Genomic DNA, 21,126 nt, shown 5'->3' on the forward strand with positions numbered 1-21,126 from the left:
GTGAGAAATGTAGACAACTTCTTAACCAACTACTTGTGTTATCTCTTATCTTTATCTCTAGTGATGTGCACCAAGTGAGAAATGTAGACAACTTCTTAACCAACTACTTGTGTTATCTCTTATCTTTATCTCTAGTGATGTGCACCAAGTGAGAAATGTAGACAACTTCCTAACCAACTACTTGTGTTATCTCTTATCTTTATCTCTAGTGATGTGCACCAAGTGAGAAATGTAGACAACTTCTTAACCAACTACTTGTGTTATCTCTTATCTTTATCTCTAGTGATGTGCACCAAGTGAGAAATGTAGACAACTTCTTAACCAACTACTTGTGTTATCTCTTATCTTTATCTCTAGTGATGTGCACCAAGTGAGAAATGTAGACAACTTCTTAACCAACTACTTGTGTTATCTCTTATCTTTATCTTTAGTGATGTGCACCAAGTGAGAAATGTAGACAACTTCTTAACCAACTACTTGAAGTGTAGCAGGATGGAAGACTATAAAGATCTCGACACAAAGACTACAAGAGATGGTATGAATTTTTTTATATGTGATGCCATCAAGCAAAACTCAGTCGGAACTTGGGAAATATTGATTTTGAGATACAGCCAAACAAAGGAAATAATCCTTTTGTTTCCTGTTGTTTTGGAAACTATTTAATTGCTCCTATCTTTGGAACTGGTTGTTCAATTTCAATGGGGGTTTCTGCAAAATGCAGTTTTGTAAATGCTTTTTACTATCATATAAGAAACTGAAAATGTAATATTTTCGAGTTCTGACTGATTTTGCTTGATCGCTCCACATTATACAATACGTAAGGTCAGACGTATCATATCATGATGTGTTGAAACACAGTATATCACATTGTAGCATATCATTATTACAACTTTATCAAGAGATAAGCTTTGGGAATTGTAGGTGAATTCTTTCAGTCATGGATTATATTATCATAAAATCTTATTTGATAGACTGATAGATCAACAAAATAAGCTATACCAAATTTCACAACAGATAAAAGGACCATTTTTAGGGCTTAGTGCAACATTGCTTCATCTCCATTTTGGCCATTTTGAGATTTAGATTTAGGTTGCATCACCAGCGTACGGACAAATCGCCCTTCTACGTATGTGTATATGCCCCGCGGCATTAAGATAGCATGCACGATTCTAATCTGCTTCTGCAAAATCCAACATGGCGTTACTCTCAACTTGAGACGTGATACCGTATAGCAGCTTAGGGCTGTAGCCTGTTGGAGATAAGGCTATGTTACATTGGTCTGTGGCTTTATTGGGGTTAGAAGTGGACATGAGTCTTTACTTAGTCCTTCTTAAGACTGTGTTCACTAGAAGCTTCGGGCTGTTGGAGATAAGGCTATGTTTCACTGGTCTGTGGCTTTATTAGGGTTAGAAGTGGACATGAGTCTTCACTGGAATGTAATTTTTTGTGGAAATAAGCAGTAATAATTGTGTGGTCAAAATAAAGCCTATTGGAGCAACTAAAATGGTAATAATGATCATTACATTAAACCTACCCTAAATCCTACCTTTAATCCTAAAACTTAGCCCTAATCCCAATGTGTTTTAGTAGTATCAGTCATTTTTAATGTCTTGGCAGTCCATCTAAGCAACCTTATTGGAAACAATTTATTGGTCACTTCGATATGTATGTCTTATTCTTTCAGAGTGGCATTGGAGAGAGCGAAGACAGAAATCCTTCAGAGTTTTGGAAAATGACACAACAACCAATAAACCAGTACCTAAAGAGAATGCAGAAAACATGCAACCAAAACCAACAAGTAAAGGCAAGAAACGTAAAAACATGCAACAAAGACCTACCAGTAAAGGCAAGAAACGTAAGAGGACAGCTTCCTGCAGCAGTGAACATACCTCACAAAAGAAGCCCAAGAAGGAGACAATAAAAGTCCGAAAACAAACGCTACGACTAGAGGAACATGCAGACATAATATGGGAATCAAGAGATGACTTGTTAAATAAACAATTCACAGAATATTCTATGAAATATTTGTTAGATTTTGGTAAATTTTGTGCAGATTATGAACTTGGTGATAACCAACATTGGTTGGTTACTGGTGAGAGGAACTTGGAGAAGGATTTGAATGATGACAGGAAAGGTGAAGATGAACAATCAGAAAGAAAAGAGGGAGATTCCTGTACACAAGATGGAAATACAGAAACAGCAGAAAAATCAACTAGGGGCAATGATGAAAAGAAGAAAGACTCTTGCAAGAGTGATGTTGTTGGTTCTAAGTTGAAAAGTAAGAAAAAGACAGTCTCAAAGTCTGCACTAGAGACAAAGAAGGTGATCAGTATTGGTTCCAAACCCAAGCATAAGAAGAAAAAGAAGTCCAAAGGAACTGATGATGAATCCACATCAAAAGTGAAGACAAAGAAAACGACCAAGAAGAAGAAATCTAGTGACACCAGTGAAGATGCAGAGAAGACAGTAACTGATGGCAGTGATGCTGGATCTGAGCCAAAGCATAAGAAGAAAAGGAAATCAAAAGGAATTGATGAATCAAAATCAAAAGTGAAGACAAAGAAAAAGCTGAAGAAGAAATCCAGTGACACCAGTGAAAATGCGAAGCAGGGGAAAGTAACTGATGGCAGTGGTGATGGATCTGAACCCAAGCATAAGGAGAAAAAGAAATCAAAAGGAACTGATGAATCAAAATCAAAAGTGAAGACAAAGAAGACAAAGAAAAAGCTGCAGAAGAAATCCAGTGACACCAGTGAACTAGTGAAATTAACTGATGGCAGTGATGTTGGATCCAAATCAGAGCATAAGAAGAAAAAGAAAAAGTCAAAAGGAACTGATGATGAATCCACATCAAAAGTGAAGAGAAAGAAAAAGCTGAAGAAGAAATCCAGTTCCAGTGACACCAGTGTAGATGCAGAGCAGCAGATAGTAACTGATAGCAATGATGTTATGTCTAAATCTAATCATAAGAAGGAAACAAAGTCAAAAGGAACTGATGATGAATCAACATCAAAAGTGAAGACAAAGAAAAAGTTGAAGAAGAAATCCAGCAGTGACACCAGTGAAGATGCGAAGCAGGGAAAGTAACTGATGGCAGTGGTGATGGATCTGAACCGAAGGAAAAGAAATCAGAAGGAAGTGATGAATCAAAATCAAAAGTGAAGGCAAAGAAAAAGCTTAAGAAGAAATCCAGTGACACCAGTGAAGATTTGGAGCATGGTAGTGATGCTGGATCCAAGCCTAAGAAGAAGAAGTCAAAAAGACCTCATGATGAATCAAAATTAAAAATGAAGGCAAAGAAGAAGTCAGCAGAAATTGCAACAATTGATGCAAATCATACCAAAGAAATTGATGCTAGTGATGGTGGTCCCAAGAAGGTGAAGAAGAAAAAGGTCAAAAAGACTCTCAAAGTTTATGCTGGATCTAAATCAAAGTTGAAAAGTGTCAAGAAGAAAAAGAAAATTTCACAGTCTGCACTGGAGGTAAAGAAAACAGTGATCAGTAGCGCTATTAAAGATGCGCATGAGGAGAAACTTGTAGATGGGGGTGATGTTGAAACCAATTTAAAAGTGAAGAGAAAGAAGACAAAGACAACACTGAAGACAAAATCCAGTGACACCAGTGAAGATACAGAGCAGATGAAAGTAGCCGATGGTAGTGATGTTGGTTCCAAGCCCAAGCATAAGAAGAAAAAGAAATCAAAAGGAACTAATGATGAATCCACATCAAAAGTGAAGACAAAGAAGAAGAAAAAGAAAAGGCTGAAGAAGAAATCTGATTCTAGTGATATCAGCAAAGATATGGAGCAGAGGAAAGTAACTGATGGCAGTGATGTTGGACCCAAATCCAAGCATAAGAAGAAAAAGAAAAAGTTAAAACAAACTGATGAAGAATCTGGATTGAAAAAGAAGACACAAGAAATCACAAGCAGTGATGTAAGTCATACCAAAGAAATTGATGTTAGTGATGGTGGACACAAGAAGATGAAGAAAAAGAGAAAAGAGACTCATAATTTTGATGCAGTATCTAAACCGAAGTTAAAAAGTATCAAAAAGAAGAAGAAATCCAAGAAGGAGAAGAAGATGTGTGCCATAAGTCCATTTGACCAATTTAAAATTGATCAAATCATTGCAGCAGCACAGGGGAAGGATCTAATTCAAACCAGAAGATTGGACACAAACTTTTTGGGAGAAATTGATCAATTTGTTGAAGCACAGCAGGAAAATAATGCAGATCAAAACAAACTAAGTGATACACAAGTTTCGCACGAAAATCACTCCTCAAACAGCTCAAACGTAGACAGTGATGATGAGAGTTACGGAATTGATGATAGCATCCAAGGAGCAATGCATAAAGTTGATTTAGACAGCATAATTACAGACAGATTTGGGACGGGACCGAAAGACGACAAAAGTGATGAAAGTGAGATGTCGGAAACAGAAGGAAGTCCTACATTGTTTTCGTCTGTGAATGGAAGTAGTGAGGAGAATGAAGTGAGGAATTCAGGAAATGAAGAGCAGCATAGCGATCAGCTGAATGCAAATTATACAGCAATAAAGTCAAAAGAAAAGCATAAGAAAGGTAAGAAGATCAAAGAAAAGGGATGTGCACTTGAAGAAACAAAACACAACATAGATGCTGGTAAGAAATTGACAGATACGAAAAAAGGAGAGGAGACAGTATATATTGGGAAAAGTGGTATGAAATCGGAACGTAAGAAGAAAGAAGTGGTGTTGAAAGCAGACGTGAGTAGGAAGACGGATCTGTCAGGTAAATTGAAAAAGTCTGGAGAACGCCATAAGAAAAGGAAAGGGAAGAAGACAAAATCATCTGAGAGTGATACCCAAACTGAAATTGAAAATGAAGAGAATAGACGTGTAGCAGGTGACAGTGATACAGAGATATCAGAAAAGGTCAAGTCTGATTTGGAGACTGATACGAGCAAGAGAAAAGGAGCCGATTCTAAGAAACTGTTGGGGAAGGAAGAGAAAAAGCACGGTAGAAAACGTAAGCATGATGGGAATAAAAAGAAAGCTATGATTGGAGTGGAAGAAGAAACCAACACTTTCATGAGCTCATCTGATGATAAAAGTGATGATGATGATGATATGAAAGATAAACCAGAACCAGATCTTGACAGCATGCCATACAAGTTGTTAAGCAACACCACAGAATATAGACCAAAAGAGCTACCAAAATCTCTTGTATGGTTGATTACGCACTGTGCTTGGCTCATCCAAGTAGAACCAAGAAATTTGTTTCTTACCATTTGCGAAGTTGAGCTACTGATTCTGTCCTCGTCAGATTGGAGACAAAGAATGACAAGAAAAAGTATAGTTTCCAAGTGGGGATGTCAGCAGTAGACATTTTGATAACATGTTTTTAAAGAAGGAAATGGAAAAAGTAATCCCACTTCGGAATAGAACTCAGGACCTCACTTTGCAAGACCTGCACTTTAACAATCATGGCACAGGGCTTGCAAGTTGAGGTGGATTTTGAGTGAATCAGAGCTACTTGCGACCAACCAAGAGTTAAAATTCACTACTACATGTATTCTGGCATGAAAATGAGACTTTGTAAGGATAAAGTTTTTCAGCTTAAAGTTGCTCCCGGTCATGTTATATAACAGGTTTATAGCTGGGAGTTATTTTGTGGCAACCAGTGGGCAAATATGAGCCTGGGTGCCAGCTTACTTTGCAGGCAGAATCACTTTTTCTATTTTCTTTTTTTGCTACGATGGGGAACTCTTAAAAACTTACGAAATATGTTTATTCCTGTTGTTAAGGATGGTGTTTAGTGGGAAGTTCCATTACTAGTATTTTCATATTGATATTTCTTCACTTGGGATTTCCAATTACTAAACAAAATGTCCATGTGATGTAAAGTATGATGCCTTTTATAGGATGGTGTTAATAAGGTATATTGCTGATAGCAATTGATAGGCAAAAGTGATGCATGCTGGGAATGAAAAGGGCTCAAATTGGCTGTCGCGGGTGATGAATTCAATAACTTTTGAACCCCTTTCATTCCCAGCATGCATCAAGTTTGCCTGACAATTGCTGTCAGCAATATACCCTATACAGGATATTTTGAGACCTGTTCAAAAGGATTAGACTCAAAGAAAACCAACTCGGAATTGTCCTGTGTGTAATACTAAGGTAAATCTACCTTATTGGTTTGTCATGCATGGGGATCAAAATAGTGAACCTCTGGCATTTATCAGCAAAACCACGTTATCAAAACAATACAAAGGTTTGTGCATGTAGCTAGCACTACTTGCACAATGCAAACAAGCATGTGCTGCAAATGACAAAATAATCTGGGGTGCGCTATTTTGCTCTCCATTAGTAACATGCAAACAAAGTGAAGTGAACATTTTGGATTTTTGCTTTTCGAAACCAAGTGAAATTTTACTCACTACAATATTTCGTCCTACACGTTGGAGGACTTCATCGGGTATGACTGATTTTGGTCATCTGATCTACTTTCCCGTCAAACAAGTTTGAGTGGTTTCCGGTGTTCCTTAGTCTCTTTTGCAGACTTCTGAAGTGGATCGTAGACATGACTCAAGAGGTAGGTGCCCTCCTCCCTGTTTAGGGAGGATACCTGATGAAGTCCTCCGACGTGTAGGACAAAATATTTTAGTGAAAATCGAAAATGTTTATTTATAAACAAAACTGATGAATCTATTCAACAAAGTGGAGTGAGTTCTCTTTGGTTCTAAACTCTTTGAATCCATCACATTGAAACACAGCTGCAGGTGAAAACCCACATTTAAAGATAATGTATTATGTAGGCCTACTATGTACAATTTTCTAAATCTATTTTCTAGTACTAGACCATAAAGCTGAATTTATACTCAATTGCTTTTGCAGGAAAAGCAATTCTCACGCATGCTCAGTGTTTACTTCTGCTTTCAGAGTGTCAAGCCGATCAATCGATACAAATCACGGATGCAAAAACGACATCACTTTTATGAGTTGAAGAAATCTCAACTTTTGACAGATATTGCTTGACACATGAATGCATCAATCAATCATTTCCAAGCAACTGGATCTATTATTTTGCTAATTAATTTCCCTTTCTTGATTATTAACTTTTGGTGATGAAATAATTCAAAGCAATAATTATTGACAGCTAAGTATTTTGTGACATTTAGAACATTTTAATTGTTGTCTGCAATCGCTATCGCCGTGATAAGTATAAATGCATCGCTCGGCATTCGAGTATAAATTCAGTTTAAGGCGACAAAACAGCAATAACTCGTGTTTTGATTGACTCAGGTTTTGCATTTTGGGAATTTTTTGAACTTGCTAAAATCATGCAAAAGCAGATGTTTTTTTTCCAAAATTAATTGATTTTGACTGAAATTTTTGGAAAAAAAATTCAGAACATGTTTGCAAAAAATCACCAAATTTTATAAGCTTTCTGTGATATTTTAGAGTCATTTTAACCTCCAGATAAAAAAAAATGAAAAGTCTGTCTGCCCATAAAACATGGTTTGGGGTTTTTTTTGTCACCCATTAGGTACATAACTTCCAAGTGCCATAGAGGACACCCAAGGATAAGGTTATTCCAGTTGAATTCTATTTCCTTACTTTTTCACACAGGGACTTACAATTGCAAATCTGAATGGTTAACTCTATTTGAAATCTTCATTCCGTGAGTGGGCGATTAATTAGGTCCTGGATTTCAACCAGAGTAGCACATTGCACAACCATTACAACTGTTGACATAAAAATGGGTAGTCATCTGAAATTGTTACATACACTAGGCCAAAAAAGAAACTTATAATTTTTCACAAGGTCATATCTTAAAATATTGTCCATCAAAACGAACCAAAATTACACACAGGATTACTTAAATACTCTACTCTAAACACATGTCAGTAACCAAGCAGTTGTCCAACTGACACAACAGCAAAATGCACTGACATGGAACAGCTTCCTGGACCACATTCACAGCACAGTCCAACAAGAATCTGTCAGAATGTGAACAAGGTCCTTGCACAGATGATAATTCCCAAAGAATAAGTGGAATAATGTGGAACAAGACCAGTTTCTTAAAGAAAGTGCGTGAAAAGCAGAAATCAGCACTGTTTTGTAAGTTATCATCTTTTCAACGATTCTCACCGATCATGTGTGTAATATTGGTTAATTTTGATGGACAGGATTTTAAGATATAACCTTGTGAAAAATTTTCTTTTTTTGGCTTAGTGTATATTTTTGATTGAGAATAAGTTGTAAAATTAAAATTTTCTATGAAGGCTAAAACACTATCATAAGAACTGGATAATTTATATTCAGGGTGTCCAAGATCCCAGAAAAACAGATCATCTATCATCTCACCCCACATATAAGACAATCAAGTAAGGTAGGCTGTGTGTGGTAAAAACAATGAAATATGGTCCAAAGAAGATCATGTGTATAATTTGATAGAATTGTAAGTATTTGACCTTATCTCACAAAATGAGCGTATAGTCAGCAGGGCACGTCAGAAGATATACAGCTTGTAAACTTGGAAAGGAGCAACCATATCATGTTTGGTATGCTTTTAATGCTGGTAAAACAAGGAATTCTAATCTGAAATATCTCATGAAATTATTTTGCCAACTTGCTGCTCTATTTTGTCAACTTAATGCTCATTTTGTGAGAGCAGGTCACATATTGTATCCATGTTAGAATTTCAAAAATGCATTAAAATGCATTTTTTATCTTGTGTGGCATGATTGAGGCACTAAGAGTGCAAGCCATAATTACACAGAATTAGAAAGGGTGATAATATTCCCCTTGTGGGGACATTAAGATGAAGGGAACCCAGTTCCTACCTTTTCCTGAACTTTTGCAGGAATAAATTAAGAGGTGCAACACATGATATACACCATTACTGCCTTGTCTTACTTGTATTTTTATCAATATTATTCACAGTGTTATACTGATAGTGTTATCACATTTTACATAGAGAGAGATTGTAGTGCAAAATTAAAGAACATTGCAAATGTGTAAAATCAGATTTAAAAAAATGAGGGCACCCTCTTGAACAAATCTTACGGTATAGATCATTCTTATAATTGGCACCTTCCTGCCATTGATGAACATCAATATCACATACTATGAACCAACAAAAGCAAGGTCAAGAAGGGTATCCCATGATTATTTTATTATCACACGGTACCATTCTTGACCTTGCTTTCATTGTTTTATATTATGTGATATTGATGTTCAGGAAGGTGCATATAGCATCAACTATTGGTCATGGATTTCTAACATAATGGTGCTATGTTGAAAAATTATGCAGCTGTTTTGTTAATTAAATTTGTTTAAATAAAAATTTATCAAATTACAAATTTGTGTCTGTGTTTGTATCTAGGAGTCTTGTTGTCATCATTAGATATTTATATAAGTACTAGTACAGACCTCACTCACACACAGCCCTCATGATTTATATGTAGTCAACTTTCTTGCATTGGCTGCTTGATCACACGTTTAATGAATATCACAGTGTTTCTGTCTTCCCAAAGAGGGATTTAATGATTTTGCTGTAGGCTGTTGCTGTGCATGAGTGAATCTGTCTTTACCCAAGAGGATGATTTGTAATTTTTGCTACAGGCAATATGAGTCTCTGAAGCAAATTGGGCGATGGTCAGCCAGTATCCACTGGTTTGAAGAAATGTTTAATTTTCATTTAAAAGGGCATTTCGTGATCCACAGCCTCATCCCTCAATTTTTTTCAAAAAAAGTTTTTATACCACTGGAAACCTCTGGCTACATAATGTTCATGTACCAAAAATTTCTTGCAGATTTATCCATTTAGCAAAATTATCGTCAAATTTGAATTTCGTTCTGGTATACCAGAACGAAATTACAACAGTGGCCTATGGAGCCGTGTAATACACATAATCATGCCTAACTCGCAAACGCAAAATCGGAATCAACTGAAATTTTGGGAATACGCTTTTTTCGTGGATATCTACTGAAAATGTCATAAAAAGAGGATGCTCAAAATCCTCCTTTAATTACCAAAATGTACATCCTTATGCCCAGAAATCAACTTATATGTAATGTTAATTCAATGCATTGAAATCGAATTGAATTGAAATGAAATTTGGGCAATTTTCATTTCAACGCATTGGAATTGAATTGGAATCGAAATGAGTGGGCTTGGGCATGAATTGAATTGGATTGGAATTGAAATCATCGTGAGCAATGAAGAATTGGATTGGAATTGAAATCATGTTGAGTGATGAAGAATGAAGTGGAATTGAAATGAAATTCAGCTTTGATTTCAATTCAGCATTTCAATTCACAAGCAGATGTCTGTGATTCCATATCATTCCACCTGTAAAAAGTGCCCTTCCCCTGTTCAGAAATCTGATACACTTCCAGGTCGATTCACTCAAGAGACACACATTAAAAACTTTTGGCACTAATCATAAAGCCCCTATTTTTCTCAAGCTGCTAATTTGTATGCTTAGTTATTGTACATTTGAACAAAGTCAAATTTTTTGTGAGAAAACCATTAAATAATGTACATGGGGGACAAGAAGTTAACATGCTTTTGTGACAAGTAGTGTACTTGATTTTGACTTTGTGTTGCTGATTTAAGTGTTATAAAATTCATAGGTGTAGATCCGGGGAGATAGGGTATCAATCCCCCCAAATATTTTGCCAGGGGATGGTCCATACAATCATCCCCAATGTTGACGCCTAGCGCCTGAATAATAAATATAAATATACTTCAAGAATTTTTTTTCCAATCCCATCCCCCATATCAAAAAGAAATCTACGCCACTGATAAAATTGGTAGTAAAATTTCAAACATGCACTGCAAAAACAGTGTCTAGATATTAAACACCATTCTAGACACCATCTTGTTCTCGATTTGTAAACATGTCTAAATGCTAAACAGGTTTAGTAATTTGATGCCTTGTGTTTAATAGATATTCATAACCTAATTAATAAACGCGATGTGTGCGACCCAATTACATTTAGTTATTTGTGAAAACGCGAACGCAAATCGAGGTCATTAATATCTCACAATTGACCGCAAAATGCGTAATTGTTCCAATGTCGCACACAATTGACCGCGTTTGCGTGTTGTTGGAAAGGAAGATGTAAAATCATCTATTTTTATACACTTTTGAGCAAAATTTTATGTTATTTTGTAAGGTGAAGAGATTAAAGTAGCGAAGTTATGAATGAGGTTAATAACTTTTGCATCGGTAATATGTAGGGCATTGTGAAAAATCTAAACATTTTAGCTTTGGACCTCGGAATATCCCTCGGGGCTCGCCCTCGGGATATTCCTCGGTTCCAAAGGCAAAATGTTTAGATTTTTCACAATGCCTCCAAATAACCGATGCGCAGTTATTAACCTCTAATTAAACACTTGATGTTTTGAAGTTTGACATTTTGTGCTTAGATTTTACATGGGATTCCAAATCGAGGACAAAAAGTGTTCAATCACTAGCTAGACACAGTTTTTGCAGTGTGCCTTTGGTCAATTAACACAAACTGCAACTGTATTGGAATTGGAATTGAATTGGAATTGAAATGAATGCTCAGAATTGAATTGAAATTGATTAGCTGTTAATTTCACTGCATTGGATTGGAATTGAAATGATTTTGAAATTAAAAAATTGAATTGGAATCGAATTGAATTAATTATTAAGCTAGGTGGATTGAATTGGAATTGAATAGCAAGACTCCCTGTATAGAAAGAATTGAATTGGAATAGAATTGAAATCAATTTTCTGGAGTGAAATAACAATACTTATATGCCTAAGAATTGCCCACTTCATGAGAGCAATTTCAAAATAATGATTTTCATGTAAAATTCAAATGGGTAAGTGAGTGCTGCTGCATGAGTTCATTTGGGTCAAATTTCGCAAAAATAGTGCATTTAGGGAAGTACATGTAATTCATCCTCTCTTTACAAGGCAATAATGAAGTACAACAGAAGACCATTTGAAATGTTCAATACATTTAATTTATTTGACAAATATCTACAATCTTGCACACATTGAGCTATTCCAGATGAAATCCATACACTCCTTATGGATGGAAAACATGACCTTAATCTCCCACACAGGGAGTGTGAACTAGGATTACCTGAATCGGTGACTTCATTTGAAGTCTACACCTCCCTGTATAGGTGATTAAGGTCATGTCTTCCATAGGGGTACATGGATTTAACAGTAATATCCTATTTTCAACAGAGGTCATCAACAACAGATCTATATAAGGCACAGAAGCAGTCTCCTCAGCCATAATTTATTGGTACACGCTGCCATTTAACTTGCAACATAATTTTATGTTGTTAAAACAAAGTAACCAAACCAAGCCAAACTAGGAGGGCATGCATGCATGCATCTTCTTGCCAATTTGGAATTTATAGCAATTTATTTGCACAATAAAAGAGAGAAACCTGGTTTTCTCTGCAACTGATGAACCTGTTTCTCCCAACTGATCAACCTATTTGGAAAACAAAGTTTATGAAAAAATGGATTCATTCCACAATCAAGTAACCCACTTACTACTTGGCTTCTCAAATCAACAAAACATGGATTGGATTTGCAATTCAAAAAACTTGTTACCTCGATTTGAAAACAAACATTTCGCAACCTTGCATTCTCAAATCAATAAACCTGGGTTCTTAATTCGAAAAACCTGGTTTCACGATTTCAAAAATCATGTTTTTCAAAACCTCACCTTTTTTTAAAATTCAAATACATCGGAAAAAAAATGTGAAAAGCCAAGCTTGAAACAAGGTTTTAATTTGGTACAGGTTTCTTGATTTGATGACTTAAATTCTCAATTCAGAAACACAAAGTTTAGAAAAACTTCTTTTGACAGAGCTTGGTTTATCAATCAAGTAACCACCTATGACTATGAGTCTTTTCCGTTGAAAAACAGGTTTCTCTTCATTGCGAAAATAACTAGCCATATGAGTGTCTGTTACAGTTGCAGACTATATAGACCACTTGACATTGTTTATCAACAAAGGCAAGGGACTAGTCTATCAATATGCTTGAACGAACCGCTGCACTGGCTTTCTTGTACTACATGAAATGTGGTGGGCAATTTAAAATGCATGTGCCCTGAGCAAACTATGATGCGTACGGCGCACACTGCAGGGCAAAGAACAGTGGAAATTGCCGGGCAATGATGTCACATGTCAAGTGGTCTATATCAGCAGATTATCAAATACTGGAAATGAAGCAATTTGACAATCACTATGCTATTATGCATATAGGGTGTGAAATGGCATAGAATATGCATAGCAGCTGGTCCTTGACTTGTACCTAGCCATAAGGTGAATAGGAAGGCATTCCATCACAAGCCCAGAACCACCTTACTTCATCAGGACTTGGTCCCTAGATTTTGTCAATTAAACCAGTGACACTATGTAGATCTTGAATGGACTTTGTCTATAAAATAACCTGAAGAAACTCACAGGAATTGAACCAATAGATTTATTTTGTACATGAAACAGAAATGAAACAAACTTGGTACTGAAATAAACTATAACAAAATATAGATTCATATACAATAGTTTAAATATAGAATTTGAATACTTTATATTTCACAATCGTCAATAAAATTTGTATAACCATTTGGATATCTATCAGAACATTGCTACTGGGGACCATTTCTTGGATGATGCGGTGGATAAATGTTTTGAGTTTCAGGAGAAATAAAGAGGATGCTTGTCAAACGTGTCATCGCTGGGTAGGGAAAACCTATATGCAGATTTCGAAATAAGCACTTATCCTCTTGTCCAAAAATCACTGGGGACAACCATATTGAGATATGTACTTATCCTCTGAACAACCACTATATCTTACCTCTTAAATATGACACATTTTGGGGACAACCAAAATGTTTTGAGGACAAGCAGAATTTATGCTTTAGTTGTCCTCGGGACAAGCTCCATATTTTCCTTATTTTGGACACTGCCTATATGCATTGGCTATTCCAGTTGACATCCATAAAACCCCTACAATGACCTCAATCTTAAACACAGAGAACATGAATTTCAGATGGGGTTACCTGAATGGATGACTCCATTTGAAATTCACACTCCTTGTGTGCGAGATTACGGTCATGTCTTCTATAGGGGTGTATGGCTTTCAGATAGAATAGCCCAATATAGAGTGATGTTGAGTGCCCAGTACACACAAGCTGAATGACATCAGTAAGAATACTGTTTTAGGTGTACTGCAACATTAGAAACTCCTGAAACTAAATGTACATACCTGAAACAAGCTTCACAATTAATATTCATAAATGTATCACAGCTAGCCTCTAGCCAAGTGATTGAAATTACACTCCTCAAAGTAATTAAAGTATCAAAAAATTGCATCCAGATTATCTGGCATACTTATACTTAATCGAAAAATCTTTTGATATTATGTGGCCTTGTCCATGCTCTACTAAACACGGTAAAAAGTCTTGTCATGACTGTTTCATCTGGCACTTAAAAACATCTGGAAAGATAATTCTGTTTAAAAAAAAAATTGAATGAAATGTTTTGATCCTTTAATTGCTTTGAGGAGTGTATATAATAAGTTACTAACATATTGCATTATGCCATACAAAAACACAGGAAAGACACCATGTCAAAAGCCATAGGTCCTGTACTGAGTCATATATCAATGACCCTTTGCCCATATCTGCTATCTTGATAACACAATAAGGTTCTCCATTAAAACCCATGTGAAAAAAACATTTTTCAACCACTGTAATTTTCAACCGCTGAGAAAGGGCCTGGAATGGAATGGAATGAAATGCTTTTATACTATAAAGTGCATAAGCTAATTAAAGTATTCATGTAAAAGGACCTTGTATATAACCCTGTTTTGTGATAACCCTGCAAAAAATCTATAAAGGGGTACTTAAAAAAAGAGGTGGTCTGCAATACTGCCCCTATAGCTGATTTAATCTACAACAACTTTGCCAAGGTACCACCGTACCAGCGACTACCAAACATACAAAAATAGAATGTTGTTTCAGAGTAGATGTATCAAATTTTACATATCACAAAAATTCTCTCCTCGGTCATTATCTGAAGACCACAAAAGCTTTTAAAACCAGCAAGATGATTTTTTTTTGTCAAATATTATTTTCTATTTATTATTTCCCTATATCAAATCTGACATACAGACAAATATAACTGCATGTCACTGCTTTGCTCATGCTCACATACCAGACCTGAACTAATTTGATCTCCGAGTGTTTAGTGATTTTAAAAGGTCATTTAAGCAAGATAATATCCACCATATCAAACAAAAATGACAAATATTATCAAGACTAAAGTATTTGACAGTATACAGTAAAAACATGAGAGAGATTGAGATTCCTTGTGCCTACACTAACTTCTAGTTCTATACAAATGTCATTTACATCAATTTCAAATCACATTTTTTCCAATTGATTCAACTGATGGTGTACTTATAGAAGTAAGCATTGGCATAAGAAGTAGATATCTCGCAAATTACCCTACAGGGTGTCCCTGAAAGAACTGCATCATCGGAAACTTACTTGTTTGGGTTTTAACACCACAACTAAACATAACTAAATAACTGGTGTGGTTGAATTTTGACAATTGGCCACCCTGTTCGTGAAATATAAGAATTTAAAAAACTCCCTTATTTTCAAACCTTTCCACGGATCCAAATATCAATTGATGATCTGTATCGGAGTGATAATCACTGTACATCATCAGCACATGAGGCGTCTATTGTCATTGATAGATATTTGACTCAGTGGAACGGATTGAAAATGCGGTAGTTTTGTAAAATTCTTCTATTTCAATAGTGGTCAATTGTCAAAATTTAAAAAGTACGTGATAGCTAATATATTCCTCAACCACACCGGTTAGTTAGTTATATTTGGTTTATGCTTTAAAATACCAAAAGAAATTCAGTTCCCGATGATACAGTTCTATCAGGGACACCCTGTACATGTACATGTGATGCGATGAAACACAATGTGTAAAAGCCATCAATTGTGAGTTTAACAAATACTGTTATGAGACAATCAGTGGTCATTGTATGTGGTAATGGACTATTCCAGCTGAAATCTATACATCCCCATGAAAGACATGACTTAAGTCTTCAACACATAGATATTTGCATGGGGTTACCTGAATGGGTGATTCCATAAGGTTGTATGGATTTCAACTGGAATAGCCAGACTTAACTGGAATACTCATGGTCATGGTTTCCAACTTTATAACAGCCTCACTTTTGGGACAATAAAAATATGTGTGTACATCTATCCTACCTTCATATCAGAAAGTCTTTATTACTTTGCAAGGTACACATTTCCCTTGTATCACAAGATAAAAAAAACTCTACTAAACGTTGACAAATTTACAAGAGTCCTGGTTTAGCAGATCACTGAATGCCATTCAAACTACAAATTGTCAATGATACAATTTGCTGGAAAAAAGCCAACATTCATAGTGTTGACTGAGCACAGAAAAAAAGAAGAGACATGTTATGATGGCTTAGTGGCACAAAGACTTATGTCCATTAACCTACTGTGTGTATGCATGAGTTTACTCAATGCATAGTACATGAATGCACCATCATAGACAAGAACATAATGGCTAAGCCATCAACTTATTTTGGTCAAATCTCATCTCATTCATTTTTCTGACACCCGATTCAACCTGTTTGATCGCATCACATATATTATACACATCTTAGTAATTTGGTCCATCCTTTTTCACTAATATCTTGGTCCCCAATTTTTGACATTATCTATGTTATGTTATTTAAGAGTTGAGCCATGTCATTGAGTTCATTCTCTCTGGATCTTGAGAAGGTCTTGTTTATCCTATGCACATCCATGGCTCCTTTGGCATCAGTTATCAGCTGAAAATAAAAAATAAAATAAAATAAAGTATTTCTCCAGGTTAGTTTCTGAAGGTCCATTTTGGTAAATTATAAGTTTCTACACCAACTACCATTACTTCTTCATGCTAGTTTCTGTAGGAAGCAAATGTCAATTCATCTGAGCACACCAGGCATGTAGCCAACCTCTTGTTTGCTCCCATGCAACATGAAATTTTCAAACTGTTCATGTTCAATTATACTTGAATATTTCCAGAGTACTGCGGCCCATACACGATCAATTTGATTGATCAATATTGAGCTATATGCAGGATTGGATACAAAATTATATTTCTCTTCAATATTATTGAAAAGATCTAATCTAGTTTGATTTTATTGACGGTTGAACAATAAAATCACAATGGAAGATTTTGTATTCACTCTTGTATCTGGGGCCTTTAATATTGATCAATCAGGCGACTTATCTGGTATAAACTGCTAAGTCAAGGGTATCCGACATCTCTTAAAGAGATATAGTACTGATACTAAATTAGTAATCATGCATGGAAACACAATACATGAAACGCAATACATGCATTACCATTAAACAGTTTTAAGTCAATTGAACAATAAAATGATAGCATAATCTGTTGTAACATTCTGTACCTGAAATTAATAGCAGCATTATATCTGGATTTCTTTTTCACTCTCATAATTCTGAAAGGTACATGTGTTACACAATAGCTGGGAATTCCCCCATTTTTTTTAAAATTAGGCAATTGTTAAACTCCCTTTGCTCCATGGTTTGGTCCAAGTTTCAGACTATATAAATATATAGAGCCACCAACTCTCAAAACCGATAGAACAAGCTTAAGGTTTCATTGTATTTACAAACTGTAGACACCTGATGTCAAACAAATCCAAGTTGAAGCAACAATATGGCTGTGAGCAATAACACTACAGGAATTGACACATTCTCTCCAATTTACATCTTGAATGTCCCGTATTGGGAACAAATTCTTGTTGCAGTCCTTCTTGGATTAATATCCATCACTGGACTTATTGGCAACTCCATGATAATTGCTGCTGTAGTATTCTCCAAAAAACTGCAAACATCAACCAATGCATTTGTGACAAATCTGAGTGTAGCTGACTTGATGACATCTTTTGTACTTATCTGGTATACTGTCGGTACTCTTGGCAACGAAGAATGGCCAATACCTAGGGCCTACTGGATTTGTCAGTTTACCGGTTTTATGGTTTATGCCTGCATAATAACCAGCACATGGACGCTGGGTGCAATAGCTGTAGATCGACTCATCCGCATCTCAAAACCCATGTGGTACAAGAAGATTTTTACATCCTGGAAGCTTGTTATTCTTGTGGCGATAACATGGGTTATACCGGCAGCGTGTCTTCTCATCCCTATTGCAACTGGAGATATTGCTTATGGATATAGCAAGCGTGCCCCAATATGTACTGAGAATAAATATACAGCGGAATTCAGCCTTGTTCAGAATGTCCTTGCTGTATTTCCATACTTGGCAATAGTCGGAACATACATCTGGATCTATGTGTACATCAAGAAACACTTTCGGGAACAGAAACAACATTTGTCACAGTTGTCTGCCGACTCTGCAACTGATAATTCACAGAATTATGGAACGCAAAGCTCCACAGAACTTGCAATCACTGACGAAGATCATGATCCCAACAGGGCCATAGCAGTTCAAAGACAGAAACGAATATCTAAGCAAGAGATAGTGATCACCAAAAACCTCTTCATGGTGGTTGTTGCATTTTTTATTTGTTTTCTTCCAAGCAACATCTTTCTGTCAATTCGCAGTACTATCGATATCGAACACTACCTATTTTATGCCCAGCTGGGTCCATTTGCTAACAGCGCCATTAATTTCATCATATATGCCAGTAAGCATCCTGATTTCAAAATTGTACTGAGGCATATGATGAGGTGTTCTTATGCTGATATCCCAAAACCATCACCAATCCTGAAATACCTACTTTCAAGAAGGAACTAAATACTTGACTGAACTAATTTTTTATAAAGTAGAATGTTTTTCATTGCAATGTATATTTATATCAGACTGAGTATCAAAGGAAACTATAAAAAAACCAACATTTTACATTTCAGGTGATCTTGTACATGTGGTAGTTAGTTGGTTTGATAAACTGTACTGTTAAATTAAAACTGTGTATTAAATTATAATATAGTTTTATCAGCTCGTAAAAGGCGGGAAATGTTAGGCTTTTATCAGGCGGGAAATGTTAGGTTTTTATCACTACGCTGAAAAGTAGACCCACGTTGAGAGTGCAATTAGTTGACCTGTCTGGTCTAAATTGTGTGTGTTAAAGAAAGTAGACAAAGTATAGGACTTGAATTAATAATTTATGATGCTTCTGGCAAGATGTCACAAGAAAATTCTCAAAACAAAAATTATGATATTAATCCACAATGTTATAAGGCCCGCCGATTACGAGCTGATCAAAGTTAAGTAATTCATAACCACACAAATATGTTAAATTAAAACTGTGTGTGTTAAACTATAATAGTAATTCATAACTTCACAAATATAAGCGATGTATGAAACCTAATCAAACTTATTTATTTGTCAAAACACTTGAATGTGAAACTTGAATGCATGGTTACTAATGAACAACAGTGGACCTCTACATAACATTAATGACCTAGCCTGCATGAGTGATATGACTTTTGCGTAAGAGTTTTCTACGAAAATGAGGAATTAATGATCAGGCAACTATCGTAGGGTCCTATGCCTGTATAGAGCTGCAGCCCTGCATATGATGCTAAATGTTTTATATTAAGATGTGTCTTGCACCAAAGTGGTCAGTTGCTAAGTGCAATTATCATAATATATAATTGTGCTATATCAATATGTGGCTACGAGCTTTGCAAGGATATTCCTAATTATGAGGGGAAATGTTGGATAGTTCTAGCTACATTGCTCAACTGGACAGAATTTCATCAAATGTGATTGGCATCAATTGTAAAGGCTGGTGATAAAAACAAATGTGTACATATATTTCCTACATTTATTTTTTTTCTTTTGATTAATTGAAAATGATGTTATGTTTTAGTGCATTCACTGTTTTGTAATATTGATTTAAACATTATTTAACCAAGATTCTAGGTGCTTAATTGCTTACCATTTCTTGTCTTCTATTTGGCTGACCTCTCCCAGATCCTGGATGGTCACTGGATAAAGTTAGGAATGTTAAGCTGAAAATAAACAAATCATCATTATCATTAATATATGTGACACGATCTGATCCATGGGGCCAAAGCAGCAAATTTGAAACTGAGATAAAGGTAAACATATGGAGCAAAAAAACAATAAAATACATAACTTTAGAACCAGGTATGCTAGACCTTTGGTGTTTTCAGTAAATGATAGCCTATTGTTTGTATAATGTAATAATTATATACGAGTGGATATTCAGATAACATGGGAAGTGAACAACACTCATAGCAAACATTCATTAGAGAATTTAATTTTCACTTTTCAGCCTATTTTACATGTTTACCCCAAATGACCTTTGATTCGAATGTGTGACCTTGAACATCACCATCATATGGAAATTCTCATAGTGCAGCTATGGCTAAGTTTGGTTGCAACAGAATTTTAACTAGCCTGAGAGCATATATTCAGGATTTTTTATGGGGTGCAGAATATGGACGTTTTTTTAAAAAATCCCTAAATTTAGATGTTTTCGTGCTATTTTGTACAGTTAAAATGAAAAAGTGGTCCCTTTATGAAGTTTCTTTTCTAATTTTAACAATCTCTGCACTTGATGGGCCCCGAGTCCTTGTATCTGTTTAACTGTGCTTTTTTCCTTTTATGTTTGATGTATTTTGTTAACAGTAAGTATCAGGCTTTAGCTTTTACTTGCACCTACTCCATCTAGCATTTTATGAATATTTTCTTGTTGCTTGTTGTTTGTTTGATGAAAAAAATTATTTTATATTTTATCTCATGATATGCCCACATAATCACACCTGTAATATATTAACCAAAACTTAAGTGAATGATAGTAGTCTAGAAATGTAATGTTTCACTTCTCTCACATGAAACGTTTGGTTTGGTGCCAAATAGATTGCACTACCCTGGATGGGGATATTATTGTGCAACATTCACAGAAATATGCATGGGGATAATATTACACAACATTAAAAAAAATAGATTGTATAAATAATGCACATGTGATGCAATTATTATTGGCCCTCATTCAAAGATGAAGCAGGCAAT

At 35.6% G+C, this 21,126-nt stretch overlaps 3 protein-coding genes across 3 annotated transcripts in view; 2 read left to right on the forward strand and 1 right to left on the reverse strand.

Moving 5' to 3' along the window:
- LOC140158304 (uncharacterized) overlaps positions 1–3,087 on the forward strand; it is a 47,818-nt gene extending 44,731 nt beyond the window's left edge. The window contains exons 8-9 of the mRNA XM_072181412.1: positions 432–535; positions 1,685–3,087. Coding sequence (XP_072037513.1) covers positions 432–535; positions 1,685–3,087 — 1,507 coding nt within the window. The remainder of the gene's footprint in view (positions 1–431; positions 536–1,684) is intronic.
- Positions 3,088–11,965: 8,878 nt separating this feature from the next.
- The window catches only part of LOC140164488 (cytoplasmic dynein 2 intermediate chain 1-like), a 30,647-nt gene continuing 21,486 nt past the window's right edge, over positions 11,966–21,126 (reverse strand). Inside the window, 3 exon segments of the mRNA XM_072187777.1 lie at positions 11,966–13,741; positions 13,959–16,882; positions 20,027–20,099. Of these exon segments, the coding sequence (XP_072043878.1) occupies positions 16,769–16,882; positions 20,027–20,099 (187 nt within the window). The 3' untranslated portion in view covers positions 11,966–13,741; positions 13,959–16,768.
- Positions 17,718–19,871, forward strand: LOC140158318 (alpha-1A adrenergic receptor-like). Its single transcript, XM_072181417.1, has one exon. It carries the CDS (start codon positions 17,779–17,781, stop codon positions 18,877–18,879), a length of 1,101 nt encoding a protein of 366 aa, XP_072037518.1. The 5' UTR covers positions 17,718–17,778; the 3' UTR covers positions 18,880–19,871.

The sequence above is a fragment of the Amphiura filiformis genome, chromosome 1, assembly GCF_039555335.1.
Source record: "Amphiura filiformis chromosome 1, Afil_fr2py, whole genome shotgun sequence".
Lineage (NCBI taxonomy): Eukaryota > Metazoa > Echinodermata > Ophiuroidea > Amphilepidida > Amphiuridae > Amphiura > Amphiura filiformis.

Bases quoted from the DNA above. Each gene is read 5' to 3' on its own strand.
- LOC140158318 (XM_072181417.1), top strand. From the start codon at position 17,779: ATGGCTGTGAGCAATAACACTACAGGAATTGACACATTCTCTCCAATT.